At 39.3% G+C, this 14,331-nt stretch overlaps 1 protein-coding gene across 2 annotated transcripts in view; it reads left to right on the top strand.

Moving 5' to 3' along the window:
- hpse2 (heparanase 2) overlaps positions 1–14,331 on the top strand; it is a 57,400-nt gene that overhangs the window by 22,608 nt on the left and 20,461 nt on the right. For both annotated transcript variants that reach the window (XM_080869780.1, XM_080869779.1), the window contains 2 exons: positions 9,934–10,107; positions 11,092–11,263. In XM_080869780.1, the coding sequence (XP_080725906.1) occupies positions 9,934–10,107; positions 11,092–11,263 (346 nt within the window). The remainder of the gene's footprint in view (positions 1–9,933; positions 10,108–11,091; positions 11,264–14,331) is intronic.

Raw genomic sequence — 14,331 nt, 5'->3', positions numbered from 1 at the left:
AGATGGTGATTCAGTAACTGTTTAATCTGGCTCTGCACGTTCAGCTGAAGAACCTCCAGTTTAAGTGAAGCATAAGTAATGTGTGTGGATATAGTTTGAGAGTGGAAGATGATTGCTGTGATTATGGTGATTATTCTAGCAGTGAAAGGGAGTCTGGAATACTGTGTGTTTGCATTGCTGCCCGCTTGGGATCTGGTCTTCATAACCCTCATTCATCACACTGCCTGGGATCAAAGATACCCTTTTTGAACTGGAATGTAGCAGATGTCCATTATGCCCCAACACATTGTTGCCCTTTGCCAGTGGTATAATTTTTGAATATGATGGTGAAGGTGTTAAAAGAAGCATTTGTTAAAAACTTGTGAAGATAGCCACTGTGTCTGAATCCTAAGCAGGTGGGGTGTTTAAAGGACTCCTGAAAATATTTTAGGTTCAAGCTCTTTGATGATTCAGGGCAGTAAAGCCCTGGGCTAGTCTCTCATTCATTCCAGCCTATGTATGTGGAGGAGTTTTGTTTCTCTACAACTACAGAGCATTCAGTGCTTAATTACAGCATCAGCAGAGGTGTGTGAGACGAGATGGCTAACCAGATAAGAGGCGGAAGCTTTACAACAACCCTCTATGTAGGTGACAGCGTTACTAATCTTTGGTAGTGAAACTGTCACACCCTTTGCTTAACTGCCCTGCATTGGCCAAAAAAAGTAAACAGTTTATGAAGTGTAAAATATGTTACATGGTAAAAATGCAGTTTTATATCCTACAGTATAAAAGCAACAATATACATATTTTCATGTAAAAAGCTTTAAAGTTTTTCCTTTACATGAAGTGTACGGACATATGGTGCAAACAGAACAAAAGTGTCAGACCATATGTATATATTACTTTCATGTAATTGAATCTTCTTTTTTTTTGGGTCAGAATGTCCTCCTTTCTCTGTCTCAGACTCCAAACAAGTCCCCACATTAATCTCATAATAACTCTAATAACTTCTAATGCTTACAAGTCTGAACACACGTCTTGTGTTGGACCTTGACCTGATGAAGATCGTTTTGCAGCAAACATGGTGTAGGTCTTATTCTTCAGTATGACTGCTAACAAAATACTATCCATCCCTAGACAGTTATGCAAGTTAGTTTATATTTTGTCTCAGCACCCTGCCAACTGGCAATACTAGCCTGTCCATCAAGAAGCATTTCTTTTGCTTATCAAAAAACCCTTTTATTTCTATTACTTCCTGTCTGTAATACAATAATATTAGAAGAGTAACTTCATCGAATTTGACTAATTGCGTGCCTTTGTGGTGTCGCTTTGAATGTAAATGCTGGGTGTTCAAATATTAGAATTGGTTGCACATTGCAAAGAAGCTGCAGATTGGCCATCTTAATCATCTTGTTATGAAGACAACTGTTTGCCTTAGACAGCGATGAACCCTCAGTTCGATTCACAAGTTACTAAACAGTCTGTCAGTTTGTAATAAAAGAATCATTCACAACAATTTTGGCTAATGATAATGCTGTATTACTTCGTGCTTTGGTTGTGTTTGGTAGTGGTTTATAGGTAGCTCCACAGTACATACAAATACAACAGACATGGTGATGTTTCTCTCCTGGGAATTCACTCCTTGCGCACACCTTGTATCTTTACAAGCCAATGAGGTCATTAGTATCTAACAAGCGTGCTTTTCCCATTAGGGAGTGATAGACAGCGGCCATTGCCAAACAGATGTGAAAACCACTCACACCCCAAACACACCCACACCCTTTCCCCCCAACAAGTGGTTTGAGTTACATGGCCCAAAGCCAATAAAAGACACTTGATGTCATTTTGTCCATTTCACTGCCTTTCATTTGTTATATGCTGCATCCTCTTGCCTTGTTTGGAACACTAGGGAAAATAGTGCTTGCACACACACACACACACACACACACACACACACACACACACACACACACACACACACACACACACACACACAGGAGCACAGAGTTGTTGTACTTTACATCAAGAACAGCGTATGTTAACATACCACTCATCTTACTCAGCAGTCCTGTCGAGCTGCTCTGCATCTCTTTACACTGGGTTCACAGAAGGGGGCCACACACAAGTCTAGTCAGAGCAAATTCACAGATTGAGATAATCTCTCTCTCACATTCTGGTTTCAACACATATGGACGCACACACATATCAGTCCCCCTCTACTAACAGAATTGAAAACAGGTGCCCACCACATATCTTGCATTCTTCCAAAATACAAAAGTGGTTTGACCTGAATGGTTTTGCTGAAATGGAGCCCCCCTGTATGAAAGGAGAGTCCATGTGGAGATGTGTGTTTGTGTAAACATGGAGGCGTTGGGTTCTGTGCAACATGCTGGTGGAGCAGCACAGGCTCGCAGTATATTAGAACCACATTTTCCCTCTGCGCAACCATAACATTCAGTGTCAAGCTAGCGTCAGGGTAAGTCATAGATATACCACGCGAACATAGCAAAACACCTCTTTTAACATCTTTGTGCACAGCGACCGTAACAGAATCAGAATCAGAATCAGAATACTTTATTGATCCCTGGGGGAAATTATTTTTTGTTACAGTGCTCCATTATAAACCAACATTAAGACAAGACAGACAATATGCTAACTAAGAATAGTACAATATATACATATACATACATACATACATACATACATACATAAGTCACTTATAAATAAATATTTGGAAAAGAAACATGTGTAGCTGTAGCAGCAAACAGTGTGTTAAGTGGATGCGTTGTACAGGGAGATGGCCACAGGCAGGAATGATTTCCTGTGTCGTTCAGTGGTGCTTTTCGGTAATCTCAGTCTCTCACTGAACGAGCTCCTGTGACTGACCAACATGTCATGGAGTGGGTGGGAGGTGTTATCCAACATTGTCTTTATCTTGGACAGCATCCGCCTCTCCGACACCACCTTGAGGGAGTCCAGCTCCATCCCCACAACATTGCTGGCCTTACGGATCAGTTTATTAAGTCTGTTGGCATCTGCGACCCTCAGCCTGCTCCCCCAGCATGCAACAGCATAGAGGATCGCACTGGCCACCACAGACTCATAGAAAATCCTCAGCATTTTCTGGCAGATGTTGAAGGACCTCAGTCGCCTCAAAAAATAGAGACGACTCTGGCCCTTCCTGTAAAGTGCTGTGGTGTTTTTAGCCCAGTCCAGTTTATTGTCAATGTGTACTCCAAGGTATTTATAGTCCTCCACAATGTCAACACTGACCCCCTGGATTGAAACAGGGGTCAAGTGTTTCCTGGTCTTCCTGAAGTCCACGATCAGTTCCTTGGTCTTTGCCACGTTGAGCTGCAGATGATTCTGCTCACACCACGTGACAAAGGAGTCGACCACAGCCCGGTACTCTGTCTCATCATCCCTGCTGATGCATCCAACCACCGCAGAGTCATCAGAAAACTTCTGAAGATGGCAGGTCTCTGTGCAGTGGCTGAAGTCTGTGGTGTAGAGGGTGAAGAGGAAGGGGGAGAGGACAGTCCCCTGTGGTGCCCCTGTGTTGCTAATCACCTTGTCAGACACACACTGTGGGAGACGTACATATTGTGGTCTTCCTGTCAGGTAATCAACAATCCAGGACACCAGAGAAGCATCCACCTGCATCGCTGCTAACTTATCACCCAGGAGGGTCGGCCTGATGGTGTTGAAAGCACTGGAAAAGTCAAAAAACATGACCCTCACAGTGCTCGCCGGCTGGTCCAGATGGGTGTAGACACGATTGAGCAGGTAGATGATGGCGTCCTCTGTTCCGAGACGAGGCTGATAAGCGAACTGAAGGGGATCCAGATGTGGTCTTACTATGGGTCGCAGCTGGTCCAGGATGAGCCTTTCCAGGGTCTTCATGATGTGGGAGGTCAGTGCCACGGGCCTGTAATCCTGGGGGCCACTGGGACGAGGCGTCTTTGGTACAGGGACGAGGCATGATGTCTTCCACATCACCGGGACCCTCTGCAGACTCAGACTCAGCATAAACAGTTTATGAAAGACTCCACACAGCTGGGGGGCACAGGCCTTGAGGACAAGGGGACTCACTCCGTCTGGTCCAGCAGACTTGCCTGAGTGAAGTCTCCTCATTTGCATCTCAATGACAGTATACTGGTCTGGGTTTCACCGATATGGATGAATTGTTAAACTGCGGTTTGATCGATAGCTGCTCTTGAGCATTTGACTAGCTGTTGAAATAATTGGATATATCAGTCTTCAGATGATCTTGCTTCAGTCACACGGTCTTGCTCTGCAGCCCGAGAGGATCTGGTTAGTGGATGACCCGACCAATGAGAAACAGAAGGCAGAGATGAACCACTGGAGCTGCTGGAAATTGTAGCCATAATGGAGGTGGCGATGATAAATGCACTGAGCTTGAGTTTTCCTGGATATTTGGGCAGTTTAATTCCAAATCTTTCATGACATCATCTTGCATGTTGTAACCGCACGTGTTGTGTGTAAGTATAAATGTTTAATTTTAATCCATCTGGTAAAGCCTCATAAACTGTCATCAACAATTTTCTCCAGCATGTTAACAATAATTTGATGGATGTATTGTTTCAGAATAGCCATTTCCACCATCTTTTCCCCATTGAGTTTACAGTGTGCGTTTCACTGCAAACTTTAAGCCAGTGCGCTGTGAGTTTTTACAGCTGACAGAGAAAATTACAAGCACCTACAGGGCGGCAGTGTGCTCAGTGTGATTTTATTTCATGCATAACTCTCTTTTCCACCTACATCTACAAAGTTATTAAATCATTAGAGGAAAGAAAAATAACATAAAAAGTTTTAGAATTCATTTTAGATCATCTTCATTAGCAGTGTGGACACTTTTCAAGAACTCTGGAAACTTGACTGCCACATGTGCATCTATGAAAAACATATTGTGTCCATAAACAGGAAAAAAGACTCACAATTAATTTCTCTAAACAGCCTTCTACCCTGTCTGCACATGTCTCTTGAGGATTCAGTTTTGATTTGGCTTTTAAAGCAAGCCAGAACTCAGCTGCAGTCTTTTTTTCTGTGAGCGGTCCGGGTATTACTCATGTTGTGGGGACCTAGGTCTGTTTACACAGTCAAATTATGCAGACATGTCATCCTAATGAGCACAAAAGCCAAGTCCTATGGCATAAATCATAACATTTTAAAGGTGAAGGTGTTAAGAATAGGGTATGGTTACATTTTGGGTTTGAAATTTGTGTGTGTGAATGTGTGCACACACCCACTCCAGACTGATTTCCATTCAACTAGTAGTTGTAAATTGTGTTGGCAACTTTGTTTCGGTATTGAATTAAATATCTAATGAAAACAGAAAACTAATTTCTGCTGTGCTTGGTATTTTTGTCTCCCAAGGCATAAATGGTGGAGAATGCATGGATATACTCTGTTTTTGATGCTCAAAGCAAGAAATGTTTTCATAAATCACTGAAACTAAATTCCAAATGATCCCTCACATTTTAGGCAGGAAAGGCTACTTGTTCTGTCTGCATATCTGTAGCCTGCATTCACTTTCCTCCCAGTACACAAAAACATATGTTGCAGAGTAGTCTGGAATGGTTGCAATGTTTTTGTGTAATGTATACTCTCAGTTAAATGTGGTTGTTCACTGATAATAAAAATATAGTCTTAATATAGTATCTCTGTGATTTAAAAGAAATCCTGATGGTGCTTCATGTTTTAAGTACAAATTTTAGGTTTTTATATTTATGCCGTCCCTTGCTTTTTTAAGCTCTGTTGTGTGATCCTCGTCTCAATCTGTTTTTCATAACTTTTATGAAATTTTAGTGAGGCTGTGTGATATAACGAAGGCGAATCTAGCAGCTCAAAAGTGAAACAAATCCAAGCTGTAATAGCAACAACTTTCATGTAAAAATACACCTGTCCTGTCAGCTACAGTAACCTAGTGAAAGCACAGTGCTAGAAAAGAGTGGGATTTCATTGGAAACTTTAAATGGGTGTCTGCTCATGTGGGTGGTATGTAAACCAGTAAACACTGTGTGAGTGCATAGAGGCCTGGTGCAAATAGACATATGTGTACCTCAGTGTTTGAAGGAATATGCAGAACTGCAGAAATGAGGCATATCGCTGACTGATGCTGCCGGCCGCTCTGCTTCACAGCGCCGGCTTTTCTATCAGATAGACAGCTTGACAATATCCAGACTCCACTCTTTCCGCTACACACAAACACACAAAGGCACGCCAGCAGAATCACACATATAAGCAAATGCACACCCGTGCACACACGGCTTTCTGGGGTTTGTTCTGCTTGTTTCTGGCTGGACTGTTTGTAAGATAAAAGAGAAGATTGTAGCTGAGTACAGTAAAGTCTGACCTCTTAGACAGGCTTTCATTGTTTTGTGTGTAATTGAGAATTTTGAGACCTGTTTTAAACCACATTACAATGTAAGACCTGTTTCTGAAGGATTTAGTTTTCTTAAAAACTGAAAGCTGAATAATGATAAGTGCTTCAGAGATATTATTAAATGTAATTGGGATGAACAGAAAAGACAATTTAATGTTTGCTTTATTGATTATCTGTGTCTAAGTTTGTGAGTGATTATCCAGAAATAGTAAGTTCTGGTATTCCCTTCAGAATTCCAACCACAGTATGTCTCTGGAGTTCATTGAATCCTGGAGCATTTGTGCTGTAGCATCACACAGATGTGATGGTGAGCTATAACAGATGAAATAGATTAATTTACAGTGCCTTCATTTTGTCTGACCAAGATCACTGACTTGTATCTTAAAGGCTTTTTAGTGTCTGCATAGCTTTATGTATGGGGGTCAAGTTTGCCCCAGTAAGTCGCAGATTTTCTGACATCAGGATAGCAAATATACCTGTTTCTGCTTTTAAGAAAACACATGATCTCCACCTCCTAGATGATAAGCAAGAGCTTTGCTATGCTGGGCTATGCTGTAATGTATGTTCTTTACAAGCTGCTGTCAGTGTGAAAAAGAGACTCCAACAACTGCTCACCAATGGGCTAACAGGGGATTGCTTTTATTTTAAAAAGGAGACCTTATCAACAGAATTTTATATATTTTATATATTTCTTTTTTACCCATAATCGGACACACAAAATGGGTCTAGGTCAGCCTTAATTTCAACTCTTCTTTACAATAAGTATAAATACAGTGCTAAGACTGCTAGAGCTGCAACTAATCATTTCGATTACTAGTTATTTAACCAAAATCAAAAATATGTCCAAAAATTCTGATAATGATAGAGGTCATACCTTTGCAGGTACCAAGTTGATTTCTTCAGATATTTGGGGGGGGAGGGCATGTTTATTTTCCCTGTTCATTTAACTTACAGGAGAAATGACAGATCCTTTCATTTGATAAGCTGGAATCATAGTATGCATATAAATAAATATGCATTTATAAAGTCTGTATAATAGATCCGTTAGATGAGTATGCTGTCAAACATGCAATTATTTATCTAATAGTCTAGGTGAAAAGCAAAATTTATGTTTAAAATTACTGAGTGCAAAATATCTTTTAGCACCTTCAGCTTATACGACAACAGTTACAGAATCAGAATCAGAATCAGAAACTTTATTGTCATTGTCATGAGAACAACGAAATTAAGAATGGTCCCCGATCATTGCATCATCCCTAGCAATATCAAAATATAAATAAAACAATAAAATTCAATAAATAAAATAGATAGAATACTTAAAATACTAATAAGATATAACAGTAAAACATTCACATACATTCCCACACACATGCTTCAGACCGTGCATAGATTAACACAAGAGTGGCGTGATGGACATTACGTGTGTTTCATAAGCTTAAGACCTAGACTCGGTATAAAGATTTAGCAGTAACCAGCCTGACATGCACACATAGACTCTTATTTTACACACTGCTCTTAGATCAGCCAGCAGAGAAACAGTATTTTTAGTAGCTTGATACATCTCATGATGCTTTTATGATGTGTTTGCAGGCCTGCTAGCTGTGTCTTGCAGTAAGGCTGGTTGCCTTCTGCTCAGATATCAGGTGAGGAAAGGCCTGGAATCACTCATCTTGACAGCCACATCTGGCCCTACTTTCTCTGTCCAGTTGCCCTCAACTCTGCTGCTGCAAACAGACGCCACTCTGATTCCAACCACAAAGGGAAGAAGTTACAATAATAGCAGTTATGATAATAACATTATTGATAGTTATTAATGAGACAGAGAACGGGGAGTTTACCCAGGAGATATACACTCCCCAAAAGAGCTTTGTGGAATAAAGCTATTGTTGCTGCAAACATTTTTTGCTTTTCAGGCTTTGTCCTGCTATTAGCAGAGAGCAGATTAATGCCAGGTGCAACAAGCAATCTTTCTGTTCTCTCTATTTGCTCTTTGGATTATACATAGCCAGTGCTCTACTAGAAATAAAGGGTTGGAGTAAATGCTGAATACACAAACACATTTGAGTTCAGATATAACTTAATAAGCATTACTCGCTATTTAAATGTGTCCTCTGTTGAAGCTAGTTGTATCCATTTTTAAATACTATGCCTTTTATTGGCATGACACGTATCCAAACCTTTTACATGCACACGAGTCTGCTCTGCATTTGTCTTCATTCCACTTTGGACAAAGCTATCATTTGGCAAACTCAGGTGGTGCCAAATCCAGAGCTGAGAGCAAATTCTAGCAGGAACCAGACCTGCACAGTCTTCATCTGGTCCCTGTTGAACCTAGGAAGTAAGGGTTAGAGTTCAGGGTAATATTTACATTAATGGAATGAATCCAAACAGATTAAATTTCAAAACAAGAGCCTAAGATATCCAGGAGCAGCCTACAGTCACACATTAAAATATAAACAAACACTTTTGGCACTCTCACTGTATGCCAACATCTGCAGTTGGCCTTATCCTCTACTGCATAGGGAGAATAATGAAGACAGCAGACATAAACATGAGTGAGCAGTCAGCTGCAGAACAGAACAGAACAATCCTGTGCCTGATGCTTTGAGGAGCGCATCACCACAGGAGTCCATGATGGGAAAATCAGTCTGTCTGCATTCTTCTCACTGAATGTTGCTGAAGGAAGAAACTCTGCTGTCGTGTGTAAAAATGAACACACGAAATTCAGAACTGGTTGCAGAATACATTCCAGGTATATCCTGCACCACGTGCAGTCAGTTTATTCAAGTACATCTTACAGAGTACTTACACAGTATGGCTAAGGAATGTTGTCCTCTTTGGTTGTTTGAATGGTTTAGTTTGAAAGCTGAAGTGGTGGAAGCAACTTTGTACACAGTTAATCACAACAATGTTACCTACGCCACAGACAAGATAAACATTCCTCAAAGCTGGGCTCTATTTCTGGTTGATTTACTTCTATTTTCACTATGCGAATAAACTGATCAGTTGATCCACAAAGAACTGAGCAGAACCAGCTTAGATATTGTTCAGTAGCTAATGTAAAAACAATTAATTATTGGAATTCTCATTTTGGATTTGTTTTTATCATAACTGATTAATTATCTTAAGTTTTTAAGCAGGTTTCATAGTACTCACAGTGTAAATACAGTAGTATACACGTGACACAAACCTATACTGCTCCAATTTTGTTTCCCTCCAAGTCTGAAGGTATGTTTTGATAAAGCTGACTTTAAAATAAGTATAATAAAAGTGCATAATGTTACATAATGTCAACACCTTTCCATCTTCTTCTTTTTTTTTTTTAATGAAAAGAAAATGTAGCCGGTTGCAAACATACATATCTGTGGTGCAGAAAGCACCACAGATATGGTTTAAGGGCTACTGTATACATAAACATATAGAAACAGAGGGCATGTGAATCAGGGAATCCATGAGTTACACATGTTTTCTATCATGTTCATGTGGTCATATGATTCCATACGCGTAAAAAGAATCAAAGTTACAACTGCTTTGTGGGTTTTTCCCAGCCAGGTCTTTAGACAAACTGTACAACTTTGCCGACTGTGCTGGCCTGCACCTGATCCTGGGGCTCAACGCACTACACAGAAATCCAGACAACTCCTGGAACACCTCCTCCACCCTCAGCCTCCTGAAGTACAGCGCTGGGAAGAAATACAACATCTCCTGGGAGCTGGGCAATGGTCAGTACAGCAACATACTTCAAACTGTTTACTAAAACACATGACTTACAATCATATCTGCAGTTTTGATACTATTTAAAATATTTAGAGGAGTAAAAGGAAAAGAAAGCGTTTTAAAGGTAACATACTGTATAGTTTTTATTGCCAAAATCATATCATTATTCTCTCTGGTTGAGTGCAGTAAATTAAATTCGAAGTATAAACTAAATGCAGTATAACAGTTCATGCTTGTATTGTCACTTGTAATACAAATTTGTTACAGAACTAAAGTAAACTGTTGCAGATTTAATGAAGGATTTTTAAGTTCAGTAGCAGTTAAAGGGTTAATCCAAGGGTTCGCATAGGGGTAAACTATTTTTTTCTTTTAATTTTCTGAAAATCTAAAAATACCCTCACATTAAAAACTTATTATCACCCTTTTTTTCAGCCTAAGCCTAAGAGTAGCAGCATATGTCTAATAACTTTATATGTGACTGCAACAAAGGAAATAATTTCAAGTAAATTGCTGAGGTAGCACAAGATATAGAGGACATTTATATGATGAATTAAAGGTTATCTTTTAAAATGTGCAGTTAATCATTTCATAGTTCTCATAAACAGCATATCAACATACACTAATAAAGCAGACATGTTAGCAGCCTATGTTTTTAGGATGAAACAGCCTGGTACAGAAAAATCTTCAGTGAAGTTGTTAATCAACAATGAGTCTGCAAAAGTTCAGTCTTTCTCCTTTTGTAAAAATGCTTCACTCTCTTAGGCTTACTGATTCTGCAAGGCCACCCTGTGTGCTTTGGCTATTCCCTTGAAGCAATGTCCATCTGTCTGTATTACTGTGAATTGGCCAATTATCCTTTTTTTCTACTGGCTGTTGGATATTCTAAGAGCAGGATCAGACTACAACAACAACATCATTCTTTGTCATCTTCCCAATGCTGCTTGTATAAACTCTTATCTTCCTCAGTCTACTGTGTCTTCTCTTTCCAGAGCCCAATGCGTACCGCAGCATGGTGGGTCGTGCGGTCAACAGCACCCAGTTGGCTCAGGACTACACCAAACTACGTACCCTGCTGCAGTCTGTGCGCTTCTACCACCGAGCTCACCTCTTTGGCCCCAACGCAGGACGACCCCGGAAGAACGCCATTCTGCTGCTGGATGGGTGAGTCACCAAGTAAAACAGGGATTGGCCAGGATTACACTCCTTCTTAGGCTGTCCTGCTGGAAAAGAAAGGGGGAAGGTAGCGGAAAGTATGCTGCAGTAGTTTATGCATTAAACACAGTAAAGCTCAGTAAAAGTTTTACGCACGCACACACACACACTCACACTCTGTAGTTGTATTCAGTGTTTATGGATTCCCACTCTGCAGGTTTTAGGGTCTCAGCTTCAGTTATACCATGTCAGCATAAATAAAGTGTCATCTGATTGATAACGTGATGGCGCAACGTCCCACCTGCTTGTCTCACCCAGAAGCTGCAGCAGCTTTGGATTGACTCTGGTCGCTTATCTAACCGCCCTCTTTCAACTGCAGCCTGTCCTCTGCAAAGGTTGCATTGTTACACTTGGTAGCCAAACCTTTACAACAAAAGACTAACCAAGACATTGTCACAGTGTCATTGTGTAGTATTATTCACCAGCATTTGATACAGATTACTATAATCTTTGGAAAACAAAAAGGTTTTCAGACATACTTTCTTTAGCTGGCCAAAATTTTATTCAAGTTGACTGAAAGCAAGATTAAATTGTTCGGACTCTGTTTCACTGAAAATTACTGTGTTGTTTTTGGACAAGTTGTATTGTAGCCACACAATATTGTAGCCCCACGGTTTATCTATCTTGCATTCACAAGCTGTAATTATCTGGCAGATGAAAATCAGAACATTAACAATTCACGGGCAACGTAAGATCATGATGTGAATATGGAGCACAAAACGGAAAAGTAATACCTCCTTTAAGGCGCTGACTCATTTTGTATTGTCTTTATCAATTCATCAGTTCAATGAAGTCTGTCCAAGTATATTTTACAAAGTGTGGCTCACTGAAACAAACCCTTGAATTTAGGCAAAAGAAACATAATTTGTTGTGATCCTTAGAAATTCAAAACTTCAATGACAAAAGATTTAAAAAAACAAAACAAAAAAAAAACCTCCCCATCTTGTTCTTCCACAAACCACTTTTCCACTGGCAGTGAGCATGTAATTGGCTGTCTTCAACTTAACCTAATCTTAATTCAAAATTAGTTTAAGGCTTGCAGTTGATCAAGTTGGTGATTTACAAAATGCACTTTGGATACAAATAGCAAATCAGTGCCATCAGAGAATAACACATTCTCCTCTTTTCACTAATGATTTGGAAACGTTTGTGCATAACTTTAATTTGGATAATCTAATAGATAACAATAGTGATTGTTAACCAAGACAAAAACTTTTTTAAAAGCGTAATTTGACCTTGCTGCATTACAAATAACGAACCCCAGATTGCCTCTCACAGGTATGTAGGCTTCTTTGGGTATTACTACAAGTCTTAGTTTGTTGAAATTCATTTTAGACAAGAAATTTATCCTTAGTTCTGTCAACCAAACAGCTGACAGTATTCCTCAAACAAAATCATTATTTCCAAAAACGCCTTTGTGAGCTTTTCTGTCTGTTGAAATGGAAACAAACTTGACTAAAATGAATGCATCACTGGCCCAGTACAACAAACAAAGGGTGAAAGTCAAACATGGAGGTATATACACAACTCTGTCAGTGTTGGACAATACAAATAAAGTGTGACCTTATGGTGCAATGTTTGCTTTTTTTCCACTGGATAATAAAATAATTTAGTACTATCAAAATTACTTTTTGCCCTTTGTTTTTGACTTTATGAGCAGTATATAATAATTTGATTGATTGTTTTAAATTAGCCTGACTAATACTGGAATTTTGGAAATGCATACACTATCCAACCAATAAATATATACATATAAAATGTATTTATTTTTTTTAGATTTTCCACTATGTTTTTTTGGCAATCCAGTTTGAAGTTTAGCACAAAGAAACCAAGTGGCCATGGTTCTGTTGCAGACATTGAGAGAGAACTGTAAACCACAAGGTTGAAATTGCACTGGTGGACAAACAAACGACACCATATGTACGTTACCTCAAGCAAAAACGTGAAAAGCTTCGTTGTGGTGCACAGGGGATAATATATTCATTATATATATCTATGATAGGCCAAAATCACCCAAATAATAAAATTGTCGGACTCTATATTAAACTCACAAGGGTGGTGTATAAAAAGCTAGTAATATATAGAAAAATGTTGTTATGATCATTTAGATGTTGATAACTTGACAGATATTTTACGTAACATCTTCATGTTTTAAGATGTTACGTGGGGCCCTTATCAAGTCAATCTAAAGTTTAATTACTTTATTCAGACATTCAGTGTGCAATATTTATAAAGCAATTTAAAAACGACCACAGCAAATACAACGTGCTGCAACCAAAAGTGAATAAATGCAGGACCGTTAAAAACAACTAGAATAGAATAAAAACACAAACAAGCTCCCATAATAAAACAAAGGCAAGTAAGATCAATGTATAATGCCCGGTCGAAGGCCAGAGAGTATAAATGTGTTTTAAAAATGGGCTGTGGAGGTGACTGTCTAAAGTGCACAGGCATTTATTCCATAAACTGGGGGCAGCAATGGAGAACGCTTTGTTCCCTTTTAGCTTCCACTTAGACTTTTGTATATGTAAAAGCAACTGGTCAGATACACACAGTCATAAACATGACAATGTCGGGAACATTTTGCAATGTCTGATAGATTTTGGTGAATAAATGCAGATGTTAGACGTGCTCCTGCGCAGCAACCATGAAAACTTAACATCTATTTTGTGTGGCTGAAAGGAAGCTATATTCTGCGGTCCACTAATCTGTCACAAGAGGTTTAGGAGATTTATTACAGAGCTAATAAGACAATTAGAAGTGATGGAGGTGGGATATATAGTTCTGGTTTTAATTTGTTGAATAAATGGGGTCAGCATGTCATTTAACCAAAATACCATCTATAAAGTAAATTGAATATGTTTATGTGTTAAAATGTTTTCACATGCACAAGTATATAAGCACATGTGTACTTAAATTCACAGGAACAGTTTAATGTCTCAATATATGTTAGCCTCTCGGCAGCCGCACACATTTTGACAGGTAGTTGGAAGACTATGGAAAAAGAATAATTTGGT

This window comes from Rhamphochromis sp. 'chilingali', assembly GCF_963969265.1.
Source record: "Rhamphochromis sp. 'chilingali' genome assembly, chromosome: 20".
Taxonomy (NCBI): Eukaryota; Metazoa; Chordata; class Actinopteri; order Cichliformes; family Cichlidae; genus Rhamphochromis; species Rhamphochromis sp. 'chilingali'.
This window is presented reverse-complemented; position numbering and strand designations above follow the sequence as displayed.